The sequence below is a fragment of the Lissotriton vulgaris genome, chromosome 3_1, assembly GCF_964263255.1.
Source record: "Lissotriton vulgaris chromosome 3_1, aLisVul1.2, whole genome shotgun sequence".
In the NCBI taxonomy this organism is placed as follows: Eukaryota; Metazoa; Chordata; class Amphibia; order Caudata; family Salamandridae; genus Lissotriton; species Lissotriton vulgaris.
The window spans coordinates 2,018,081,172-2,018,094,052 of record NC_141689.1 but is presented as its reverse complement, the minus strand read 5'-3'; the positions used below and the strand labels follow the sequence as shown (position 1 = coordinate 2,018,094,052).

Below are 12,881 nucleotides of genomic sequence, written 5' to 3'. Positions count from 1 at the left end.
GCAACCTCCAGGTTGCTCCGTCCGGTCTCGATGTGTCGATAAAGTGTCTAGCCAGTCACTAGCCACCTCAGGCCGATCAAAAAAGAGTACGCGTTCGTTATGTTCAATCCGTAACCGGGCAGGGAAGAGCATGGCGTACTTCAAGCCCAAGTCTCTCAGTCTCCGTTTCACCCCAGTGAATCCCATTCTCTGTTTCTGCACCGATTGGGTGAAGTCTGGGTAGAAACTGATAGATGCATTCTCAAATTTCGTGGGGCAGTTACTCCTCGATGCCTGCAAGATAGCATCCCTGTCCCTGAAGTTAAAGATTCTGGCAATTATGGGCTGTGGTGGGGCGCCTGGTTTGTGCCTTCCGCCCGGAATTCTGTGGGCACGCTCCACCGCGAAGGAATTGCTAAGGCCCTTGGGAGCGAGATGGTTTAATATCAAATCCTCCACCAGGAGATCAGTCGATTGTTCAGCAGACTTCTCCGGAACTCCGATAATTCGTACATTGTTGCGCCTCGCACGACTTTCGAAGTCATCGAGCCGGCGGGCGAACTGGTCATGTGAGGGTCTTAAGTTCCGGACTTCAGTCTGGAGATCGGACACGTCGACTGAAAGACTGGCGGTTTTGATGTCCAACGACTTGACCCGCTCGTTAGTTTTAGCCAAGTCCGTCCTGATCAAACCGAAATCAATAGCCACTGTGTCGATCTTGGAGGCCAATGTCTCATACTGCTGGCCCATGGAGGATTTCATGCTCGCAATGGCGCCCATTATGTCTCGCAGAGTCAACTCTTCCGTTTCTGGGGAGCCACCTCCAAGGTCCTCCGGAGGTTTACCAGTACCACTGGGGGAACCTTTAGGGCGAGTATATCGATCCATGTTGTTGGATTGAGTGGCACCGCCTCGGGACGTGTTCTTAATCGTCCGTTTATCGCTTTCAGACTTGCTCGCCATGTTGAGCTGCGTGCCCCAAAGGGGCTTTTGGGACCTGGTGCGAATGTCTCCTCACGGATAAAACTGTGAAAAGTCAAAAGAAGGGGCGCCCTGTAGGAGCAGTCAATCAAGTTGGACCATGGGCCGGCAGGAACAAAGGCAGCCGTCTTTCAGTAATCGAAAGCAGGAAAAACGAAACCAAAAGTACACCAGGGGCACCAGTCTTCCTCCAACAGCCGTTGTTATTCAACTGCCCCCCGGGTATTCCGGATGCTCGAGTCCCGGGCTGTCGCTCGATGTAGGCCTTCAGGTGTCAGGACGGAGTATTTCTGGTTCCCGGCGTCCAAATCAATTTTTGAAAAAAGCAATTAGTTCAGCAGGGTTATGTCGACAATAACCCGTCATTCATATCAGGATCCTTGACAGGATATATGTAGGAGGTGGCGAGGGTCTCGCAAGCTCTCAGCTCACGCGACCATCATGGATGCGCGCTAAGCTCCTGTCCACTGCGCCATGTTTTAACCCAAAAATTGATACGAGGCCTTACCCCATATTCTGCTGCACTAGGGTTTTTTTTAATTTGCTAAAATCACTGGTATCAACAACAAAAAGTTTCAGAAGCCTTGTGATTTTAGTTAACAGATGTCACCAGCCAGCATTCCACTCTGAAAAAGTGTTCCAGCTGCATAGCAGTTCACCATGTGTAACTTTTATGGGCAGATCTGTATCTTGGCCACAGTCCGATAAAGGCATATCAAAGTGGGTGGTCAAGTTTGTGACATTTACAAACAATTGCTGTTAAAGAGGAACACAAAAAATTGTAAAGAGTAGTTTATTTTGGTAATTCACAGCGGTTTGAACAGATGACTGCTACTGCAATAAAAATAATCACCCCTGCCTTATGTCCGTTAACCCGTTGGCTGCTTGCGCTTTTTTGCGGCAGTGCAGCAGTTTTAAAAAACAGGCGCGGTCGCGTCGGCCATTGGCCGACGGAAGCACCAGCGAGGTAGTGCTGCCGTCGGCCAATGGCCGACGGCAGCAGCCAACGGGTTAAAGCTTGATGGGTCGCGAACGTTTATCATCCTTAAAATTGGGTTGTGGTTCTAAACACTTTGGGGCGCACCGTTCAACATCATCTTAACCAACGGGCAAATACTTTTTCAACCTGTATGTATTTTTTGAGGAACTTAATTATGAGTTAAATAATTCTGAGTTAAATAAGCATCGCCATAAAATTTGTGCATAAACTACTTTCAGTAAGTGTTCAATTTTTGCTTCTTTATTTACAGTAAATATCAAGGTTTGTGTTATGTTATTGTAATTACTTTTAATTTTAACTTTTCTTTTAACGTACAGGTTTTCTTATGAGTGTTTCCCATCATGAACAATTTTGAAGACTTATCAGATGATAATGAAGTGGACCATGCTTTTTTTGATAGTGATGCTGATGAAGTAGCAAAAAAAGGAGAAAATAACGGTATAGAAACTTCAAAGCAAAATGGGCCTCGAGCCAAAGATGACACATGGAATAATAAACTTCATTATAAAGCAGCATTGGAATCACAGAAAGAATCTTCGAGTGAGGAGGAGAGAGAGAAACCACAGGCACATATCCTACTTGATGAACCAAATGCAGCAAGTGCTACTTCATCAATTGGGTCAAGACCTGAAAGTGCACATAGTTCTCGAAGAAACCCTTCACGAAGCTTAGAAATGCACACAACTATTCCTACTGGAATTCCTGAAATAAGGCGAGAGTATGAGGAGAGTTATTACACCGATGAAGAGGACAGTAGTGATGAAGGCAAGGCTCGGAGATACAGATCAAAATCAGGGAAGCAATCTAGCAGTTTCAAAAAGATTACTGGTAAAAAGAAAACACATTTCAGTTCATCATCCTCCAGTTCAGAAGTTGAAAGTTCAGACTCTGCGAGCTGCAACTCCGAGCCCTCTTACTCCAAGACCAAAATAAAACATACTGCTTCTGGTTTGTCTCACTGTTCTTCAGAGCGTAGTTCCAAATCTGCGGCAAAGAGATCAGAAAGGAATAAAAAGATTCAAGACCGCCACGACGAATCGGAGGATACAGTGACTGACGTAACACCACTGTCTACTCCGGACATCAGTCCTATTCAGTCTTTTGATCTTGCAGCTACAAATGAAATGAAGAAAAAGATAATAAAACGACAAGAAAATGTGAGCCAGGAGATTTGTGGTATGTTTTCTTCAAAAATAACTTTTACAGATGCACTCTTGAAGGCCGCGTTAGAGAAGAAAGGACTAACACACAATCTTTTTTTTATAATCTTCCCTCGTAGATCCTGACTCGGAACAAAAATATAATCAAAAAGCCCTTCATGATGCAATGGATTTAAATCAACTTTTGAAAGGTATGTAATGAAAATTAAGTACAGTTTGTATGTAGATCATATGTTACTGTGCATCAGGAGGTTAGTGTTCTACATACAGAAATGCCGTGCATTTTCCAGTTTGCGTGCACCCTGACTTTACTTTTGTAGAGGACACACATTAGCAAAAAAATAAAAAGTGACTTGCAAGCATGATCTCCTAAGAGTGCTGGGCCCTGTACTGAAGTGCTTGACAGCACTATGAGTGTGAGATTCCACAAGGGTTGTTCCAAGAATACGTGTTCCATGGCAGCGTGGTTTGTCGGACTCACATTTGAACCATTCGATTATAATTCCCGACTAGGCTGCCTTATAATATGCGTGGGAACCTGGGAGTTCTAGGCCCCCCGTCAGCCTTGAACTATTGTAGTAATTTGAGAGACCCCTAATCTCCAGCCTTACACCATATCATTTCCAACATAGCCTGGCGGATACGTTTGAAAAAAATCCCTCTCTATGGACAACAGGAGAGCCTGAAACAAATACGTGACTCTAGGGAGGACATTTATTTTAATTCTATTTATTGAGCCTAACCACAAGAAGAACAAGTCTTTCAATGTATTGACATCTTTTCTGACCCCCTCAACAACGTGATTGGAATATTGAATTTGTATAATTGATGTCTGTGACTGGTAATTTCAATTCCTATTTATTTGATATAGGTCATGAACCAGCGGAAAAGATCATTTCTGAATTACATATGTTGGGATTGATAAATTGATTTTATTTCCATGTTTATTTTGTAACCAGAGAGTAGTTAAAGATTTTGGTGCTGAGCTAGTAATTGGGGCAGGGAGGATTCATGATCATCTAGAGTAGGTAGGACATTGTCTGCGTAAAGGGAGATTTTGGGTTAATCCTGGCCAAATGTGATCACCTTTTAAAAAAAATGTTTATTAGGTTTTATGCATAACATGGAACAGCTGCCACATACCTTGCAGCAGGTAGAGACTTTATGTGACATGCTGCACATGCGAAAACCATTTATCGACCAATATAACCAGCAGCAGCAATGCGCATGTCCATCTTATACCAAACAAAACGTCGTAACAATCTTGCGAGACTGTAAGGAAGAAATAAGGAGTCAAGTTACGTATGAGGAGGGAGGGACGCCAACTAGGTGTGGAAAAACAATAATTTGTATGGTCATGTAACATGAAGGTGAGTGGGAGAGAGGGGCCCCAGGCTAGGAAGGGACATGTAATGGAGCCGTTATCGATACAGGGGAGGCAAGCGTGCGTGTTCAGGGATGTGTAACATGTTGATCAGAATACTGTGAAATTCAATAGCCCTCACATGCTGCATTGGAGACATTCACCCCTGCGCCTGCCAACATGCACACCTCCGATTGGCAAATTGTTAATTACTGGCTCAAAGGGGGCTTGCATCATAGTTGGTTTCCACATTAAGCAGAAAGTTCTCCCAACGTTCGCCGGATTACATCACCTTCATGCTCTCCATCTATGTAAAGAGAGAACAGCAGGTGTGACATCGGGAATACTCGTTGAGTGCCACTTGCCATTGAGAATTATTTGGGTCTCTGTGACAATTTTATGAGATAGTATCCCGTTGGTTTACTGAAACTGGACATTACTAAGTTTATAAAGTCCATTCTAAAACTTATTTCTGTCATTTTTTGTGTTATAATGGACTAATTCACTAAGTCGAAGGCTTTTTCTGCACATAAGGAGATCAATATTCCAGAATGTTTTTCTTCTTGTGTCTTTGCAGTCCGATTGACCGTCTACCTTATATTATCATGGGTTTGTCTGGTAAGGAGGACACCTGCATGGTCTGTATGGATTAGGTTTGGCAAAATCTTATTTAAGTTTCTGGCAATACCTTGCGTAGGTTTTCGTATTTGTTAAGAAGAGCTGTTGAACTGTACAAGGCACATAAATGAAGATTGCAAATGTGTGACAATCTAATGGATGATGACGTCTTCCTTCATTGCAGATGTTTCTCATTTGTGGGTAGCAATAGGTTCAAATATGTTTTGTAGAAACTACCAGTTAAGCATTGTGATCCCAAGGCTTTGTTACTTTTTTTTTTTTGATAATCAAATTTTATTGAAGTTTTCAACATAAAGTTCATTAGTAGTAGATCACACAGTTTAGTCAAATACCCCTGCCCCTCCCACCCGACAGTACATATCATTGCAGACAATTCAAAGTAAGAAACTAGTACCCCCATCAGTATATTGAAAGGATGAGTTAGGTCAAGAAGGTAACAAACCAAACCATTTACCCCATACTCTACCAAACATCTCTGGGCATCCCCGGGCCTCAAAGAGGGCCTCCTCCTGCACCCGCACCAGTCCACCCCCCTTCTCTACTTTCGTAGTGTCGGTGCCGCAGCCTGGGACCATTGAGCTGCAATGTCTCATTTCGCTACCGCCAATGCTGTCCCCAAGAAGCGCTTATCATCCCGGGAGCCGTCCATGCCATCAAACACTCCCAACAACAAGTGTCTCGGGTCATGGGGGACCTCCCAGCCCAAGGCCTGCGTAAGCTCCGATTCCACCCCTCTCCAGAATGGAGCTAAGGCTGGACAGAGCCACACCAACCCTCCCATCACTCTCTAAGGCGATGTAGTGATGTGGGGCAGTTGTTAATCAGGGCCCGGTATATACGGGACACCCCCCCTCTCCCCAGATTACCCAACATGACTTGAGCCTCCGAAGGACTAAACTCTGGAAGAGAGGTAGGTGTTGGGAGGTTGTTATTGTTATTGTTATTGTTAACTACAGCTTATATAGCGCCAAATCACCGTCCGGTCTCTAGGCGCTTATGACAAAAGAAGGCGATATTAGCAGAGTAGGTAAAAGGAAAAGATGCATGAGGCCGTGGTACTAAGCGGTGTTTAAGGCTTCCCTAAACAGGAATGTTTTTAGAGACTTCCTGAAATGCAACAGATTTGATTCCTTACGAAGACACTCTGGGAGTTTATTCCAGATCTGTGGAACTACCACTGAAAAAGATCTGCCACCCTTCGTTGCTAATTTATAGCGGGGACAAGACAGCAGTTGAGTGGTTGAGGACCTTAATGATCGTGTGGGGTTATAGACCCCAAGGCATTCTTTATTGTAAGCAGGTGTTTGGCCATAGACTGCATTATGGGCGATGCATAAACTTTTGAACTCCACCCGTTGTTTTATGGGGAGCCAATGTAGCTTACACAGCAGTGGAGATGCATGAGTCCGTCTAGGTAGCCTAAAGATCAGCCTGGCTGCGTCATTCAGGACCACTTGCAGCCTATTAATCAATGTTTTGGGCAGACCCAGATACAGGGCGTTCCCATAATCTAATCTTGAAATTATTGTGGCGGAAACAATTGTACGAAGCGTGGAAGAGGAAAGAAGAGGAACTAGCTTACGTAGCTGTCTAATTAGATTTGTGCAGGTCATTGGTCGATCTTTATGCCTAGACTTTTTACATTAGAACATGGTTTCGGGGTGGGGCCAAGGTCTTGAGGCTAAAACAAGTCACCCCAAGGAGAAGCTTCAGTTGAAACCACCAAGACCTCAGTTTTGTCTGGGTTGATCTTCAACGAATTCGCTGTCATCCAGCTCACCGTATGTCTGAGAATTTTTTGGGCATGGGTCTGTGCGGATGCCGTGTTGTCAATGGTAAGTAACAACTGAGTGTCGTCGGCATAGTTAAAAGTTTTGCAGCCCATGCTTACCAAGGAGTCGATTAAGGGCTGCAGGTAAAGGTTGAAAAGGAGTGGGGACAGAGCAGATCCCTGAGGGACTCCACACTTCAGGGTACCCAAGACTGATATACAGTCCCCCAATTGAATCCTTTGAGTTCTCCCAGAAAGAAAGGATTTTAGCCATTTATAGGCTGTGTCTTGTATCCCGAAGGCGGCCAGCCTGTCCAGAAGCAGGGTGTGGCTGACAGTATCGAATGCCGCTGACAGGTCTAGTAGTATCAGGGCACTCAGCTTCTTACTGTCAGCCATACCGCTGAGCTCATCCAGCACTGAAAGCATCACCAATTCAGTGCTGTGGTGCCCCCGAAACCCTGCTTGACGCTCCTGGAGTAGATGGTGTGACTCCAGGAATGATGAGAGAGATATCAAAACGTGTTGTTCCAAAATCTTGGACAGAAAAGGTAGCTGGGATATAGGCCTATAATTTTTTGGATTGGTGGGATCAGCCCCCGGCTTTTTTATTAGGGGCCTAACTCGTGCTTCTTTAAAACTGGAAGAAAGCTGGCCAATATCTAATGATTTGTTCAGTAGGGAGACAAAATGACTCTCTAAAGTAGGGGAATGCTAGGGGGACATGGGTCTGCTGGTGAGCCTGACTTAGTTCGATTCATAAGCTGTCCTAAGACTGTAGAGTCAATCAAAGGAAATTTAGAAATGGTGTTAACTGGGGGGGGTGGGGAGGGGGGTGGTTGAAGGTGGGAAAATGTAGGGTGACTGCTGGAGGTATTCTTGATGTCAGATAGAATAGTTTTTACCTTATCAAGAAAGTAGTGTTGAAAGGTGTTACAATCTATCAGTGATTCTAATTTTTCTACTTTCTTGCTCAGCTCTGTTAGGATATTAAAGGTTTCTTTCTGAATATTCTCTGCGTTGTTAATTCGGGATTCATAGTACTCTGCTTTTGCTGACAGAATACAATTTTTATACAGTTTAAGAAATGTTTCATAATGATCCCTATCTATGGGATCATTTGTTTTCCTCCAGCGTCTCTCTAAATGGCGGAGCTTTATTTTGTGTTCCCTCAAGGAAGGATTAAACCATGGGGCCCCTTTCACTGCTCTATTTATCTTTTGATTTCTTTTGGGTGCAATTTGATCAATGGCCTGACTAAGATTTTGCATCACATTCGCATGTTCCTGAACTAGATCTCCATGCGTATCATGTAACTGTATATTTTTGAGGAGGGTGTCCGTCAGACTTTCTGAGTCAATTTTCCTCCATTGACGTACTTTTTTAGATTCTGGGGGTAGTGGTTGAGACACTTACCCATCTATTGGGATATCGCAGTTTATCAGATAGTGGTCTGACCATATACAGGGTAGGATACCTGTTAGCTACATCCGGACCTGAGGTCCAGATAAGATCGAGGGTATGGCCTTTATCATGTGTGGGTACCTCTACTAATTGTTGGAGCCCAAGTGTGGTCATGGTAGTTTCCAACTGTCGAGTTGCCACATCCTTAAACGTTTTGTCCCAATGGACATTAAAATCTCCTGTTATTAAGACCTTTTGATAGCGTGTACAGATATCTGAAATGATGGGGGCCAGTAAATCATTAAACAAAGAGGTAGATTTTGGGGGACGATAGACTGTAAGAACAACAAGGCAGGTGTTTCTCAAAGTAATCTTCACCCCAAGTATATCAGCTAAATCGACTGTTTCTGCCATTAGTTTAGTGACAGTTAGATGTTTTTTAAACAGAATTGCCACACCTTCTCCTCGGGCGTTATCTGCACGATTATGCCACATAGCGTCATATTCATTTGGGAGGGCGGCTATGATATCGGGTAGAGAGCTGTCGCCCAACCACGTTTCTGTAAGAGTTACATCTATGTCTTCTTTCTGAAGGAGGGTAAAATTTCAAGGTGATGTTTTTGTAACGGTCTAGTATTCAGGCTAGTTAGCTTCAGACTGGGATGATTCACAAGCACGCTCCTATTAGTACACAAAATGCCAGTCTCTTTTAGCTTGGTCAGAATGGTTGAAGTTAAGGTAAGATTACTAGAATCTAGCCGAAGTAGCTCACCTGGGGAATATATCAGTCGACAATCAGGGGGAGAGGCCCCTGTGCCCGGTTGTGCGCGGACGGGCAGGACTCTGGCACCACTCCGGCGCAGGTCCGGCGTGTCCGCTGTACCCGTCCGCTGCGCGGAGGCATGGCCGTCCCCTTTTAAGCGCAACTAGAGCGTGTCCCCGCAATAGCCCACACCCAATATGGCCGCCGTCAATCACACGCCAAACCAGGAATCCGCTCTCAGCGTCAATACTCGGCCGAGAGCGGTCCGGTGGCGAAGGGAGGGGAGGAGAGGTCACAAGTGTATGTGGAGGGCATGGCAGAGCTGCAGGTATTTATAGAACTGGGATCGCTGGAGGGCGTGTGTCTGCTGCAGGTCAGAGAAGGCACATACATGGTCCCGTACCCACACATCTCCCAGTGTGGACATCCCCTCCAGATCCCAATGGAGGAAACCCTCCAGGGAGGAGGTCTCCTCCAACCAGGTACCACACCATAGGGGCGTCTGTCTAGTCAGCTTCCGGTCCTAGTGTACCCCGCGGAGGGCGGCACGCCAGGCCGTAAGGACCGATCTGGTGATGAAGGGCAGTGAATGTGGCACCGGGGAGCCGTACAAGAAGCCCTGGACCTGCACAAAGTCCAGGACTGTAAGCTCCACCCGGTAGGCTGGGTTGGACCAGCCGCCCGCAAACCAATCATGAATCAGAATGAGTTTGGTGGCTAGATAGTTAAAGTAAAGGTTGGTGACTCCCATACCACCGTCGAAGGGAGGAATTCGACAATGGGACAGGGACATTCAGGAACGCCCACTCCCCCCACAGAAACCGGATAAGTGTGCTTTCCAAATTCTTGAACCAGCTATTCGAGAGGGGAATTGAAATATTCAGTAAAATATAAAGGAAGCGGGGAAGGATCATTATTTTGAAAAGGGCGCTCCGGCCTAATGGATTAAGCGGAAGGGATTGCCAATTCTTAAGATCGGTTTTCATCCGGGTGACTAGGGGGGCAACGTTAAGGGCCCACTCTAGCTCAGGCAGGAGGGTCACCCATACACCCAGGTACTTGAACGACTGCCTCCGGAGGGGGATCACTGCCTGCCAGTAGAAGCATGCCCATGAGGGGTGGAGGGGGACCAGTGTGGATTTCGCCGGGTTAAGGCGGAGTCCCAAGACCTGCTCGAAAGCAGAAAGGGCTCTCGGAGACCTGGGGCCAGAGTGCTCCGGGTCAGCCAAATAAAGCAAAACATCGTCCGCATAAAGAGCAATTTTGTCCATCTGGCTCCGGTCTCATCGCCAGCCCTGGATGAGGGGGTCTTGCCGTATGAGCGCCGCCAGGGGCTCCAACGCCAATGCGAAAAGGAGTGGTGAGAGGGGGCAGGCCTGGCGGGTGTCTCTCCGAATCAGGAACGGAGCGGAGGACGCGCCATTGACAAGTACCTGTGCTCTGGGGCGGTAGTAAAGAACTTGGACCAGACGGCGGAAGGGAAGGCCAAAACCCATCCTCTCCAGCACATCACTCGAGTAACCCCAATCCACTGTATCGAAGGCCTTCTCAAAGTCCACAAGGAGAAGGGCCAGATATGGGAAGAGCCGATGCCGATGGGCCAGCGTGAGGTGATGGCGACGGATACAGTGAATGGTACCCCTGGCCGGCATGAACCTGCATTGGTCAGGGTGAACCAGATCCTGCAGGAGTGGCCGGAGTCTCTGAGCCAATGCAGTGGCGAAGACTTTAATCTCTTTGTTTATCAGGGAAATAGGGCGATAATCGGAGCAGTCCAGGGAAGGCAGGTGTGTCTACGGGATGACCACGATAGTCGCCACATCAGATTCAGGGGGAAGGACCCGTCTTCGACCAATTGACGGAAAAGCTCCGTCAGATGGGGGACCAGATTGTTGCCGAACGCAGAGTAGTATTCCTGGGGTAAGCCATCAGTCCCCGGCGTCTTGCCGGAATGTAGCAGGGAAATGGACCAGTGAATTTCTTCCGGGGTAAGAGGGCCGTCTAGGGTGTCTGCCGTTTCCCTGGAAAGACATGGAAGGCATGTTCCGAGTCCGGCAGCAAGGGAGGCTCCGGGAGGGCGCACGATGTAGAGGGCTTCATAATATTGCGCGAAGGTTTGCGCAATGGCCAGAGACGCCACATGGCGGTTCCCGTGGGCCGTTCGGATCTCAGGGATGAATCGGTGGGCTCTAGGATAGGATACCAGATTGTGGAGCAGTTTCCCGTTATTGTCCCCCCAGCCGTAAATGAGCGCCACTGAGGAGCGCCAGAGCATTTTGGCCAAATCCATGGAGAGCCGTCGAATCTCGTCCCGTACCAGCGCAAGCTGTCTAGAGGAGTCCGCATCGTCATCAGCCAGTTGAGCCTTTTCTAAATGAACGGCTCTGTACTCCAGCTGCTCCAGGTGGGCGGTTTGGGCTGCGCGCTTGGCATGTACGAGGCCCTTGGCGACTCCGCGGAGGACAGTCTTGCCTGCCTCCCAGGGCGTTCCCTGCGAGGGGACCGACCCTACAATGGCGGAGAAGTACTGTCGGAGCTCCTGGCCGAGGGAATCCACCAGTTCGGGATCCTGCAGAAACCATGCGTTTAGACGCCAGGATTGTCTTTGGTCCAGTGGACGGGGACCCAATGTGGATCAAGATGGGGGAATGATCAGAGATTGCCCTGGGGAGAATCTCTGCCCCTGACATCAACTGGCAGTCCGTGGCAGGCATCAGTATCAAATCTACGCGTGAGTGGGTGTGATGGGCGGCTGATGTGTGGGTGCACTGTTCCCTACGGGGGTTCCACACTCGCCACACATCGCAAAGACCCATTGCCGAGGTCCATCCCACCAAGCTCTTCGCAGAGGCAAGCCGATGTGCAGAGGGAGGGCCCGACACATCCCTGGAGGGTTGGAGGACCGCGTTGAGTCTCCCCGACGACAGGTAGGCCCTTGGGGGAGGGAGGAGAGTGGGTGCTAAGAGAGCCGGAGGTACGTAGGTGCAGAGGAGATTCAAGGGGTTACCCCTCAAGCAGGCCCGATACGGCTACGTATGTTCCCTGAGTGTCTATGACGGTGTCAGTTACGGTGAAGGGAAGCCCTCGCCGCAGAAGAATGGCCACCCCCGAGAGCCTCTGGTAAAGCCGGAGTGCCAGACAGGGCCGAACCCGTGTCGGGCCACAAATTGGCACTGAGTACCCAAAAGATGCGTCTCCTGGAGGAGAAGGGCATCGGGTATGTGTCGGCGGGCTGCCCGCAGCACCGCAGTCCGTTTAATACGGTCAAGGAAGCCGTTCACGTTCCAGGAAAGGATGTGGAGGGGTTTGTCATAGGCACGGATCATGGATGGAAATGGGGTCTATCGTGCGGAGTGTGGGCAAAGAGGATCCCACCCCGTCAAGAGGGGAGACCCTGTTAGATCCTGGGCTTTGGGGCCTAGTGAATGAAGACAGGGGTGTGTGCAACATCTGAAGAGGGTAGTAGGACATGTGACCACTCCTAAGAACAAAAACAAGGCAGCCAGTGGGCGGCCAACAACAACCAAGCCCCGAGAGACAACGATCTCTCAAGGAGGACTGGGCTGTAGGTGACAGCTGTAGATGAAAGCAGAACCTGTGACTACCAATGAGAACAAAACAGGACGGCCCGTAGACGACCACCAACAACCAGGTCTCGAGAGACAACGGTCTCTCCCCCCACCCTCGCCCCCCAACTCCCCCCACCATATACTTCTGAACTGGGAGCATCTGTCGCCCTAAACCAAGTCACTAATGCCCCGCAAGGAGGCGAACAGCTAAACTAAAACGGTTAGCAACCACGAGATCGGGACATGGCTGAG

The 12,881-nt window shown here is 48.0% G+C and overlaps 1 protein-coding gene across 3 annotated transcripts in view; it reads left to right on the top strand.

Moving 5' to 3' along the window:
• CFAP97 (cilia and flagella associated protein 97) overlaps positions 1-12,881 on the top strand; it is a 507,276-nt gene that overhangs the window by 150,008 nt on the left and 344,387 nt on the right. For all 3 annotated transcript variants that reach the window (XM_086962501.1, XM_086962498.1, XM_086962499.1), the window contains 2 exons: positions 2,278-3,136; positions 3,240-3,311. In XM_086962501.1, the coding sequence (XP_086818627.1) occupies positions 2,302-3,136; positions 3,240-3,311 (907 nt within the window). In that variant the 5' untranslated portion in view covers positions 2,278-2,301. The remainder of the gene's footprint in view (positions 1-2,277; positions 3,137-3,239; positions 3,312-12,881) is intronic.